The 13,758-nt window shown below is 49.3% G+C and overlaps 1 protein-coding gene across 1 annotated transcript in view; it reads right to left on the bottom strand.

The window, feature by feature from the left end:
• The window catches only part of daam2 (dishevelled associated activator of morphogenesis 2), a 218,974-nt gene that overhangs the window by 15,281 nt on the left and 189,935 nt on the right, over nucleotides 1-13,758 (bottom strand). The window contains 7 exon segments of the mRNA XM_039749545.1: nucleotides 642-776; nucleotides 3,463-3,523; nucleotides 6,333-6,440; nucleotides 7,507-7,675; nucleotides 10,808-10,896; nucleotides 13,071-13,177; nucleotides 13,280-13,364. Coding sequence (XP_039605479.1) covers nucleotides 642-776; nucleotides 3,463-3,523; nucleotides 6,333-6,440; nucleotides 7,507-7,675; nucleotides 10,808-10,896; nucleotides 13,071-13,177; nucleotides 13,280-13,364 — 754 coding nt within the window.

Here is a 13,758-nt window from a genome sequence, read left to right on the forward strand (position 1 = left end):
GATATACTGTATGGTGAGATGTAAAAGGCGCTATACTAGAAAAGTGCGAAACAGACATAAAAGGCACATCACGTACCCACTGCCGAGTCCCCCAGTCCTGCAGCAGAGACCACTGGGCACCACTGACCAATAAAAGTCACTGTCATCAAGTCATGTCGGTGGTGGGGGGGTCATGAGGGTGTCCAGGATGTGTGGGGGGGCAAACACCAATGACAAGGGAAAGGCAAGAGTGTGGGACTGGGGAAAAAAAAGTGTGATGGGCTCAACGTCCCTCTTGGCTGTCCACCCCGCTCCTGAAATGTCCCACCGTGAACTCGCGTCTCACTTTCAGAACCGCCCCTGTGCCCCTGCTCTACTTTGGTCACATCACTCAACATCTCCATGCATTATGCTGCCCTTGGCAGAGCTCCTGGTCCACAGTGTGCCACACTCTCCGCTGCTGCTCATCAGCGTTTGAAGCCCCATTGCATTCTGGGATGACACCTTAATGTGCTATGCAGTATCTTAACCTTGACATTGTTTGGCTGACCCCTTTGTCCCGAGCGTATCAGCCTGTCACTGTATGGCAGCCCAGCAGGGTCAGCAGACTCCCCAACTTTAGGGGTCCTCCCCCACCACCTTTTGGGGTCTTGTCACACTACCTTGTCTTTGGCTTCATTCAACTGGTCCTCCAGCTCTGAGAAACTGAAACTGGCCACCGTGATGAAGTCGCTGACCACCGGCACAAACTTGTCCCCTCGGTCACGGACTCGGCTCTGCTGCTGGTACTCCAGCTCCTGGGATGGAGAAGATACAAAAACAGGTCAGCAGGTGGGCATCGACTCCCTGAAAGTGGACATCGCCCCACAAGGCCTTGTCCAAAATTACCTGAAGCAGTCAGATGGGCAACAAGTGGCAACTTTGAACAGTCAAGAAAAACAGACAAATAAAAATAAAATAAAATGATAAAAACTCTGAATTGTATCAGCGTTGGGCACAAGGCAGGAAGACACCTCTGTGGTGGACACAGCGTGCCAGCCTGTGACATTACACCCCCCAGCACGCCCGTACAAGATCAACCAACATTTTTGGGATTAAGAAGGACAAGCCGGAATGTCACACGGAGAAAACACGGACTTGAACCCTGAAGCTGTGTGGCAATACTGCAAATTACTGTACAGGTCACTAAAAATAAAGCGAATATCTGAGGGGTACAACTTCTATTGTGCTCAGTGCAGTATCCCATCATGCTTTAGGCTGGCACAGTTGTACCAGCCTGAAGATTTGGCCACTGGAGTATCTATACAGGATAAACATCTTACAGATACCAAAGGTCAGGATATCCCCTGGGAAATATGGGCTCACTCTGCTGAATCATACCCATGCCAAGGGGCAGAGAAGTCTGGGCAAACCTGTGGCTCGTGAGCTGTAGGCGGCCCACTGCTGTCTTATCATTTTGTTCTCGGTTATCAGGAGAGCATGTGAGCGGAAGGCTTTTAGATGGAGCACAAGCCATAATTCTAAATGTATTTCAATATCTAGCAATATTTCCAATAAAGTTGGCAATATTTGCAAATAAAAAATAATTTTGTCGTCAACAGATTGATAGAAAAGTCACGTGAACACTCACACATATGCCAAGCTAGCTTGACTGAGTCAGCATGGCAAGTTAAGTGCAAATACGAAGAGCAGCACCCGACACTCTTACCAGGAATTGTATCTCTTTGTGGAAAGCCTCATTTCTGTCTGGTATGCCAGGCTTCACGTTCACATTCTAAAACTTCAAACCTGGAGGGCCACGTCACCTCACTCCATGCTAACACGGCACAGGGGGCCCTGAAGTTCGCGCGCACACCGCAGACATGTTGGAACGTCACTCGGAGAAGCAGACTCAGGTATTTTGAAAATTTACGAAGCACTCAAGAGGCCGTTACGCTGGCACCAAGTCAAGTGGCACAGCTCGTGCTGGGAAACGCCATACGGTGAAGGGGAATTAGTGAAGACAAAGATAATGTTGGTATTGTGTCTCCTGAAAATGACAACCTGAAGGTCTCTCTCTGTGTCAGACCTGCAGCTGTCAGGGCACATAGCTGAAACGAGAATATCGGACATCAGCCACTTAACTGAAACACAGTGACATACGGATATCGAGAAATGCCCGTATTTTAGCGTTGCTTTGCACGTTCAACATAAGCCATGGATGGCAGCATTTGTACGCTTAGTGTCACAAGAGTCCCCTGGCACTGACCTGAAAGAGAAACCCATGACTGCACTTCTCAAAACGAACAGCCACAGCTACAGACGGCGCACCCGCTCTGTTGGGGTCTGCAGACGGACTTGTGGGACGGCGTTAAGCTCGCGGCCCACAGACGGGACATCCTATCTTTGACGGCCGGCGCAACAAATAGTTCTGAGCAGGCTCTCGTGAAAAGAACGGAGAAGGTGGACACAGGCGAGTTCGTGGTGCCACGAGAATAAAACTGAATAATAAAAAAAAACCAAGTAGCCAAAGTTTACAGCGGCCGATACCGACTCAAATCAAATCAAATCAAGTTTTATTACATTGTAGAAATAATAATAATAGCAGCTCACTACTCAAAATGAACCCGGGACTTTTCTTACCTCTGCACCATCTAAGAATACGTATGGACGCCCCGTTTGACATCCGAGTTCATAACTCATTGACAGCCACATGGAAATCAAATGCTTTTTATATTTTCTTTGGTTATATTCTTGAATGGCGGCACGGTGGCGCAGTGGGTAGCGCTGCTGCCTCGCAGTAAGGAGACCTCCCTGCCCGTGTGCGTGGGTCCAAAGACATGCAGGTGAGGTGGATTGGCGATCCTACATTGTCTCTGGTGTGTGCTTGGCATGTGGGTGTGCCCTGCCCAGCAGACCCCCGTGACCCTGTGGTTAGGATATAGCGGGTGAATTAAATCGCACGTCTTTACTTGATATTTGGACTTCACACATCACACGCTTCACGCCATTAGTAGCAGTTTCTGCTTTAGGTGCGTCTTCAGCATTTCCTTTCACCCTACACTTGCCCAGATCTTTGCAGACACGGCGCACACATGAAATGAATGCATGAACTCCAAGTAACGATATTCTGTATTATTAACTCCAGATCTCACACGCAGACAAGGAGCCTTGGCTTGAGCTCAATCAATGGGGGGCTTGCTGATTGACACATCTGCTGATGCCGAGGTGCGGAGGGATTTAAGGTGGCCCAGGATCACGGGTCTTCTCGTAGGCTTCAGGGATTCTTGTTGGCCGCCCCTGCCCCAGGGTGTTTCCTTGCTATTTGTCAGTTCCTTACCTGCCTGGCTTAATCTTCATTTGTCACCCGGTTGGTATTTGAACCCAGGTCTCTGGAGCTGTGAGGATGGCACAAACCACTCATGCCCAGACCCAGGAATGAAAGAACCAAAAAAAAAAAAAATCATTTTGAGTCTCAAAAAATTCTTAAAATGACCAGCTTACCGTCTCCAGGGCTTTCAGTCCACTCTTAACACTGAGGACTTCCTTCTCCAGCTCAGCCAAACTGAGGAAACAACAGAAAGTATTGGTGCCCCATAACATGCATAGTCACATGACCGCCAGACTTTATAGCCAGAGGGTCACAGCACATGGCACCTCCTCAGCGGTGAGCCCACTTCTAGGTACCCACGATGACCTCTTATTCTACACCACTCTGCAGCTATGCTGTGTGGAGTGCCAACGATCCCGTGGTACAAATAAATGCCATGTTCAAATTCAACATGCGCAAATCCGGGACCATCTGTGACGAAGAAACATGGCACAGACTTGAGTGCGCTCCTTATAAGGGAGCTGAGCAGAGCAGCTGCATGCGCCACCCGCGCCAGGAAGCAAAGGTAAATAACCCGATCACGCAACTGGCACAGGACCAGGCTTGCAGGGCTCAACAGAGGTGGGAGACGCCAGCAGTTTTCTGAGGACTGCGTCACGACAGCCCAAAAGCCGATGGCCTGCAGGGGGCGCTGTAGCAACGTACAACAGCAGTCTGGAAATGTGCTGCAGAGGAGAATCCAATCCGTCTAACTAAAGAAAAGTCCAATTCTGAACAGTCAGTCGGGTGCCAGGAGTGGGTAAAGCCTGCCACAAAATGTCTTTCTTATGGGACTTTTGGACACTTGATCTTCACACACAAGTCAATCATGTCAGATAGATAGATAGATAGATAGATAGATAGATATAAAAGGATGAAAGGCACTATATAATAGATAGATAGATAGATAGATAGATAGATAGATAGATAGATAGATAGAGTGAAAGGCACTATACAGTATAATGGATAGACAGACCTACAGACCCCATGTGCATTTTCACTTCTCCTTCTCGTTCTCATGCTGCCGTGGTGCACGTTGGTGGGACGTGACTCTGGACACGGGACAATACGACTCCTACCACTACATGTCAGAAATAAGCCAGGGGCACCCCATTCCGGCACCTCCATCAGATGCCCACAAGCCACAGTGTCCCCCCAGTCCTGGCGTACAAGCAACAGGTCATCACTGACCGATAAAATCCACCGTCCACCCCCACTGAGGCTCGTCTGGGGGATCATGAGGGGGGTCCGGGAAGTGTAGCAGCAAACACCGAAGAGAGTGGGACTTGGAAAGAAACATGTGTGGTGGGCTCAATGCCTCTCTCGGCTGACCCCTTTGTCCTCCCATCGCTGTGTTGAGAGCAGGCAGGGCAGGCAGGGGTCACGTGATGGGCGATGGGATCACTTAGCATTAAACCTCAACTGTCCTGAAGCAAGACACGGGGGCACGCCGCTCTGGGGTGGTCACTTTAACTGAGGTAAAACACACCTGTTCAGGTATCTGCTGGCCAACAGAACAAACACATTTGGGAAAGCAGGGTGGGGTGCCTTGAAAGTTCCCAGAAGTCCACAGTTTAGACAGGGCGAGTATTAGAGGGGTCTTATTGGTGGCAGATGGAGTAGGACCCTCTGGATCACAGTTCAGTTCTTTATTATCAATGCCCGACACCTTGGAGACAAGAAGCAGCCCCTCACTAACTGGTAGCCCCCATAGTTCTGCAGTTCACTTCTAGAACTTTCTAGGACTCCAAGTGACCCACAAGAGGTCTCACTTAACCCATTACTGTCTGCTGCAGATTCAAGTCTAGTCTTGTAATTACATCAGGCTCGCTAATTTCTAAGTATCCCACAATGCAATGCACCAAGACGGACCCCAACTACACATGCAGTGGCCAAGGATGAAACAAACATCCGTGTCAACTGAGAGCTAACATCTTCACATACTGAAACACTGGGACTGAAGCTGCTTAGTCTGGGAGGTGGCCACTGTGGACTGCAGGGGGCACTCATGAGCTGCACAGTACATAGTGGGTTAATCAAAAAAAAAAAGAAAGAAACACCAATAGCGGCTCAGGGGGGTCTGGGGGCTTGCTCAGGGTCATGGGGGATCAGTTATTCCAGTTTAAACAGTGCCTTACATGGCACACACAAGGCAGTCAGCTGGTTCTTCAAACTTTGATTCGTATAGCGCCTTGCACATCTTCATCACACAGCACTTCACAAAGTATAAAAGACCTCATCAACCATCCTACGATGAAGACGCTCATGCCAACTGAAGAAGATGGGATGGAGCACAGAACAAGGCTTGCTGGTCGTATCTTGCACACATATGAACACACCCTTCCTAAAATGGCAATGCTTTGGATTGCACTTGGTGGACAAGGAAGAAGATGAGGACCACTCAAGACTTGGCGCTCAACCACTGGCATCAACTGGGAAGCAGCAGAGGCCAACAGAAAACACTGGAAAGCCCAAAAGCACAGCCTAAGTCATCCTGATGATGGGCGTGGTCTACAGTTAGAAGGGGTGTGGCCACTTCTGTCCCACAAATCAGGGCTTCCAACAGTTGGACACCTGGGCACCTAATGGCAGATGGCAAGCTGGCAGCAGGATGTCAGTGCACCCCCTTGGTGGTTTCAGCCTCTCAACTGCCTCTTGTAGTGCCTTTGATGGCAAACACTGCCCAAGGCGCTTAACACAGAAAACAACAACTGTGGCTTAAATCAGAGACAATCGGGCACCTGACGCGGATGGACAGCAGTCATTCCAATATGGCGCCTTGCACAGCAAACACTGCCCAAGGTGCTTAAAGAAAAAACAACAAGAAAATCTGTTCTTAAAAATTCACAATATAAAGAGCATCTTTGACGTCTGCGTCACGCAAGGCTGCCTTGAATAGTAAATGAGTGCAAGCTAACGGGTGACGAGCCCCAGACTGGCGTCCAGTATGAAGAAGAGAAGCAGGACTGGCAAAGCAGCAGGCACGACTTGACGGCACACTTACTTGACTTTGGCCGCCTCTGACAAGCTCTGGAGGTCTTGCTGAATGTTGAGGATGTCTGGGTAGCTTTTCTCGAAGATCATGATTAAATAGTGCAACATGGTGATATTCCTACAAAAGAAGAAGAAGGGCACACTGTGGGCCACTGGGCACATCGGTTCTAGAGACCTAAATTTGAGTTGAATCCCAGCCAGGTCCCCCTCTGCGAGGAGTCTGCATGTTCCTGGCGTGCCGACGTGTGCTTTGTGTTCGTCTCAAAGCTCAAATTCATTGAGCAGACCCTCGATTGAACTGGCATCAGTGTATATGTGTATTCTGCAATGGACCTGCATGCCAGCCAAGCAGTGTGGCGTAGTGGACTTCAAACCCTCAAATCCTGCTGACACCACTATGTGACCCGGAGCCAGTCACTTCACCTGCCTGGGCTCCAACTGGAAAACCAAAAAGAAATGAAACCAACTGTATCATAAATGTGGCAGAGTCGGCCAAATAAGTCCATGTCGGGGGTGGCTCCATTTCAACACAGCCTTGATATGGCAAAAGTAGGCACATGAACAGATGTTTTACAAATGGCACAGTGATTAGCTGCTGCTTTATTGCTCACAGCCATGTGGAAGCTGCATACCCTCACAGTGCCAGCCTGTGCTTTAGCTTGACTGGCTGGACACTGGTGCCCATTCTAGGCTTGACTCCTGCCTCGAACACAGTGCTACCTCAGATAGGCACCTGCACCCTCCTTTGGCCAGGGGTTAAGTAAACAAGTAAAATACAGCGCAGCCCCCTAGTGGCTAAAATGTTAAGTCACAAGAGCTCGTGTTCAGACCCCATCACACGGGTTAGTGCTGACATCCCAGAACACTTTAGTTCTGAAACATCTGCCAAAGCAACAAAACATGAAAGTCAAAGTTGGCCGGGTACAAATCAGCAGTCTGGCTGCCAATTCTGCTGCCGTCAACCCTAAGCCTGTGAAATACAATTTTCGTGCCAATTTGATTCTTGTCTTATTTGCTCCCCCCTTTTCATGCAAATTCAATCCAAAGTGATTCAGAACAGGAGATGGCATTTTCACCAGCTTAAGTGAATTTCTAGGAGACATAAAACTGCGTCTGATAAGACAGCCTCAACACAAAGATCGAGGTGGCACCTCCGAGTGCCGCATGCCAGGTGTTGCCCATACCTGTCAATACTGGATTTGGTGTCGGCAATTTTGTTGAGGCTGGAAACCTTGAAGCCAAAGGCGTTGCCCCTCTGCCCCTTATTCATGAAGTTGCCGAAGGCGAGCACCACCTCCAAAATTTGCTTGAGCCGCTTGCTGCGACAAACTTCACGGGAGGCACTCAGGATGGCTGCGGTGAGAGGAGAGGAGAGGCGTTAGGATTTGTGAATAAGAACAGCCAGCGTCACGCCAATAATGGCTGCCTGCTAGGCACATCAAATGTACTAAACTTGTACTGAGGCACTTTTCGTGTTGTCATCTGCAACAACCTTCACTCTGACTGGCTAATAATGTCAAGGCCTGGGTGACGGTCATCATCACAGCAGCCATGAGGATCACCACAGTATTGGCATTGTTGCCCTCTGCCTTACACAGCAGCAGAATACTTGTCCATTACTGCCAGGTATTTTAGATGGATGATCCAACAAGAGGACACCGGCTAAAAGATGACCTGCCCCCTTAAACATCTGGCCCGAAGTGTGTGTAAGAACCATCACAGACCTCTGGAAGGATGTTTCAAGCAGGCGGCACCTATAAAGGTTAATGAAAGTGGGCTGGACAGGTGGCACAACACGCTGCGCTGACTGAATGGTCTCTTAAATCACGTCATGCTAGGCCAGGCCACCAGGTAGCAGTCCTGTTTGGCGCACACTGGCCTTCTGGCTAAATGCCTTCACAGGTCATACAATGCCAGGCCAGGCCAGGCCACCATAGGACAGACCAGCTTGGCACTTTCTGGTAGTCCAAGGTCTGAAATCATAGAGCTGGGGAGTAAAGCTAGACCAAGACACCAGGTGGCAGTCCTGCTTAGCAAGCGCTGGGCTTTTGAGTTCTTAAATCATACAGCCCTGCGGTGGGCTGATGCCCTGGCCAGGGTTTGTTTCCTGCCTTGTGCCCTGTTCTGGCTGGGACTGGCTCCAGCAGACACCCGTGACTCTGTGTTAGGATATAGCGGGTCAGTGTGTAATGCTAAGGTCAGGGCAACAGGTGGCAGTCCTGGAGAGCATGCAGGGGCTTTCCGAGTGACTCGACTTGTGACATTGTACAGCTGGGGTGTAGTGCTAGGGCACGCCATCAGGTGCCAGTCACGTTTGATATTCATTTTCCTTCTGGGTGATTGAGATTTTAAATCATGGCTGGGATGTTAATGCTATGCCAGGTGAACAGGCCACCACCCAGTTTTACACTCACTAGCCTTCACACTAACTTTGTAAATCATACTGCTGGGCTGTAATGCTAGGTCAGGACACCAGGTGGCAGTCTTGGGCAGTACGAACAGAACTTTTCACCTCAAACCTTAAATCATTCATCTGAGATGCAATGCTAAGCTATGCCAGGAGCTGGTAGTTCTGTTTGGCACAAACTGGTCTTCTGTCTAACCACTTGTTAAATCATAAAACTGGTGTGCAATGCCTGGCCAGGCCAACAGGTGGCGGTCCTGAGTTGCAGCTATAGATGTTAAGGCTGAGCGTCTTTTAAAATCATACAGCTGGAGTGTCAGGCTAGATCAAGCCTCCAGGTGGCAGTCGTACTTTGCACTTACTGGTTTGACTGGAGGTAATGCTAAGATGTAATAAATGGCTCCCATTTCCAAGACTCAGTAAGGTGAGATATGTGAGCAAGCAGGGTGACAGCAGGGCCTGGTGAGGGTAGAAGGAAAAGGACAACATCAAGGTACTGGGTATCTGTGCTAGCTCTCCCATTGTTACCACCATTACACACTCTTAGAGAACCTAGCAGGAAGACACCCCTTGGTGGCCTTGACACCCCTTGGACATGTCAGGTCAGTGCTCGTTTGGGCTGACTTCATCATATTTGTCATCTTCTACAGATAGAATGGTGTTACTCTCACATGCTCAGCACCTGAGAGGTGGATGTGGGTGACAAATGGTGCAGTGTAGGGTGAAGATGGTCCCTCAGCCTCAACTCAAGGACAGGGAGCAAGTGCTGTAACCTCCATGTCATGACGGACCTCCATATCATGTGGTGGCCACACATCTGGGGGACTCCCCTCAGCACCACCCACTGTGCCACCTGGAGGCGAGGTTGAGAATAACGCACCAGCTGAATGGTCAGTCAAGAGACCAGTCTGCTCTAAACAGGACTACCAGCAGTGAGGAGCATTCTGAACATCCATATCTCACTGACTGACTTCCATGAAACTCCAAGTGAGTGGTCACCTGATCTGGGACTGTGCATCCTGCACTCAGGAGCAGCCAAAGCCATCTTGATCTTGGTCTGTGGTATTCCAGATGACCCGCAGGTGTTGCCCCCAAGCATGCTGGGCTGGTATTTGCATACATTTGTCCATTTTCTGGTGTGCTCTCAAGAGACGCTGTGCTAATCTTCACATTTCTGTGCATCTTTTGACACCAGATTGCTAATTCCTATCACTAGGGGGCGCTTCAGTGCATGCCACCCTTTTGTTTCACACAGATGTGCACCGGCTCATCGCATCCAGTAGGTGGCAATCTGGGACAAGGACACCCGGCTGTTCTTTTAACCCAGAAGAGTGGGTCACGGTCAAAGGGGCAAGGGAGGGATGATCAAAGGGACAACATAAATGATCAGATAACACAGAAACAAAACCACTGGCTTGTCAGGTGGAGTGCCCACTGCCCAAACACAAGCACTTGCCCACTCACATCCCTCTGCCAGTCCAGACTCTAAGCGCCATTGATCACTAACATGGAGTTGTCTTTGAACTCCTCTGAAGGGCATCTCCGTCGGCTCCTGGCCTATAACAGGTACTGGAGTCTTGCTACCAGAGGGCACGGCTGGCCCATTTGCCCATTCCCAAAGTCCAGCGCCTTAGGCTTTTCCCACTCACCTTCTAATCTCTGCATGCCAGTCAAGACTTTGCCCCCAATGACCTCCTAATATTAAGGTCAATGGACAACTGGAATGGTGCAGCATTTAAATTCCCCCTGGTGGTCTCTTAATGTCCTGAGGCTGTGCTAGCTGAACTCTTCTAGATGGCTCCAGGTCATCTGAGCCCTGATTTCACGTTAAAGATTCAGGCTGCCTCCCCTCCATGTGAGAACCTGTGTGCCAGTTCCCCATGACCTCAATATCGCTTCAGTGCCAACAGACAGGGCACACACTAAAGAAATACAGCATGCTATGCCAGCAGGTTTCTTTACCTACTCTGGGTCTAAGAGAGGCTCACCTGAAGTACAAACCCAGCTGATGTGCTCACCCTTTGCCAGCCAGGAAATGCGACACGTGCCCTGTGCATAAAGAAATGAGGGGTCTACAGTACCTTCGACCTTGGGCTTCGTCTCCGCTAGCCGCTCTGTGAACTTCTTCTTGAAGAACAAAGCCTGGAGCCTCTGCTGGTAGTGGTCAATCCTGAAGAGACAAAGAAGAAGAAGAAGGGGTCAGTGAGTTGGGTCAAAGTGCTTTAAACACAACTGGTTGGTGGACATGTTAGACACACAGGGCAATGCCCTCCGGCTTTTGACATCTGATGGAGGAAGGGTGGGGGCTGATGGGTTCAAACCCAACTACAAAATGAGCTGAGCAACTGCTGACCATTCTGCAGCGTAAAGTTCAGGCCTCTTCCACTACTTCCAGAAATACACGTCATGCAATGCCAGCTGGGGCATCGGCAACTTGAATAGGAGAGAAAACTGACCCCTGGAGGGCATCTAAAAGACAGGAAGAAACGGGCAAATGAACTGGCATGCTGCCTGCTTGTCTCAACATGTACAGCATAAGGTGCCAGCGAGATGGAACTGCCAGTCCAGGATGAGCACCTGAACCACTCGTTGGCACTTGACACACGGCCCACTCAAATATGGCATTTGCCCACATGAAACATTTCCCACCTGTGAGCCTTTGCTCTGAAGTGTGAAGTCTGCTGCCCCAAACAGCACTTTCTGCCCACCAAGGTGAATATGGGGAAGCTCTCGGATTACACAGCGAGAGGCTACTCATCATACGAGAGTCTGAGGGTCCTGCCATTTGTGGTTTGTCCACGTCAAGTCATCTGATTGACACATTTCTGGCCTAAAAGCCGGTCCTCAACCTTTTCTCTGTGGTATCCCTGCTTGACAAACTTGAAATGTTTCGTGTCATTTGTGCTGGACGGTCAGTGTGGGTCCATTTTCAAGCCAAAGTGGGCATGTCCTCACCAAGTCTCTTTCACAGATGCCCCCAGTGCCTGTTAAAGTGTCTAGTATTTGAATGTTTTACGGCCCTCTGGTTGGACACACACAATGGGTTATTTTCAAGCCAAAGTGGCCGTGTTCTCACCAAGTTTCTTTTTACTGAGTGGCACTGGGCACAGTTGCCCCCAGTGCCTGGTAAGTGTCTAGTATTTCAAGCACAGCATCTGGACACATTTGAATGTTTTGCATCCCCCAATGGGTCGTTTTCAAGCCAAAGTGATTGCGCCCTCACCAGTTTTTCTTTTTATTGTGTGCCAATGGGCAGAGTTGACCCTGGTGCAGGCCACACTTGAAAATACTGTGGCCCTCTGACCGGACAGAACCCATGGATCATTTTCAAGCAAAAATGGGCAAATTTTCTCCTTCTTCCTGCATGCCACTGGGCACAGTCATCCCCAGGTGCCCGTCAGTTGTCAGTGGCCAACTTTTTCATTTGTAGCGTCTGGACACATTTGAAAGTTTTGTGCTCTTTTGGTGGGAAGGTCCTCCTCATGGGTCATTTTCAAACAACACTGGCAGTGCCCTCTCCTCTTCCCTCCTTTCTACATGACACAGTTGACCCTGGTGACTGTAAAATGTCATTGGCCTAGCATTTTATGTATAGTGCCCTAGACACATTTCAAAATTTTGTGTCCCTCTGGCCAGATGGTGCCTGTGGATCATTTGCACATTAATGTGGGCACGTTCTCTCCAACCTTTTTCTTTAATGTGGGCAGAGTTGCCCCTGACTGCCCGTCGGGTGTCTACTGACTATTTCATGCACAGCATCCTGACACATTTGACAGTGTTGTGTCCCTCTGGCTGGACAGACTTTGTAGGTCAGGTAAAAGCCAAACTCTGTGTGTCCTCAATGATTGTCTAATTTCTGTGTGCCACTGTACACCCTGGCACATGTCAGTGGCAACTCTTTCATGCATATTCTGAACACATACCAATGTTTTGTGTCCTCAGAGATAGATGGTCCCCATGGGTCATTTTCAAATAAAAGCGGGCACCTCCTCTCTTCTTTCAGCTATGACACTGGGCACAGTTTTCCCCTGGTGCCATTCAAGGGTCGATGGCCCACTATCTCATGTGCATAAATGTCTGTCCTGCAGTGTCCCAAAAGAAGATCTCCATATATGTTTGTCACCTTCATCCATCCTGCTAAACCTGGGAGCTCAAGGAATGTTATAAAAGACTTTGCCCTTTTTGATGAGTATGAGCAATGCTTGGCACAGCCAAAATAACTCAAAAATACAAAGTGGCCCTGAAGGCTATGGATCACCAAAAAAAGGACACAAGCCGCCTTCTCCAGCTGAGACTGGCACATGTGTGGATTGGCACCTTGTGTCAGAATGGAGCGGCCAGTACCTGCTCATCTCGTACAGGAAGCGGTCAGCTCTGGCCATACGCTCGATCTCGTGCTTGTGCTCCTCCAGGAGGTCGATGTCACTTTTCTCAGGAACAAACTTGAGCAGCTGAGAATAAAGCACAAGGAATATGTGGACATGTGAAATATGGCAAAGAGAACAAAAAGTGATGAAAACAAGCAGATGGGCACCAGAGGACACCCGGCTCACCTGCTCCAGCATATCCTTGGCAAGGTCTTCCTGTTCGTCCATCTCCAAGATGGCACGCTTTATTTCTTCATTGGAAAGTTTCAACCTGCAAAGACAGTTGACCATGGTGAGTCGTGGACAGATCCGTGGGTTACTGCTGTCCACTCTGTAAGGCTTCGGATTGTGACAACACTGGGCAGAGTCAGACAAAAGGGCACCTTAATGCCCATGTGCCCTCATAACTGGACAGCTGCCAACATAAACCCACAAACCCAGTGACTGAGCTAGGAATTGGCCGGGGTCCCTGAAACAGCATATCTCAGTAGCACCAACACTGTGCCGACGTTTTAGCTTCTAACTTTTTAATGAACCCCAAAATACAGAATCATTAGGTGTCACTTTCTACTGCTACCACTAGGGTGGCGCAAGAAGATTCTGAGGGGCAAGAAGGTCAGATGATAAATGAAAGAGGAAGGTCTCAGCTAAAGGCCACCATAATC

Source organism: Polypterus senegalus, chromosome 3 (assembly GCF_016835505.1).
Source record: "Polypterus senegalus isolate Bchr_013 chromosome 3, ASM1683550v1, whole genome shotgun sequence".
Taxonomy (NCBI): Eukaryota; Metazoa; Chordata; class Cladistia; order Polypteriformes; family Polypteridae; genus Polypterus; species Polypterus senegalus.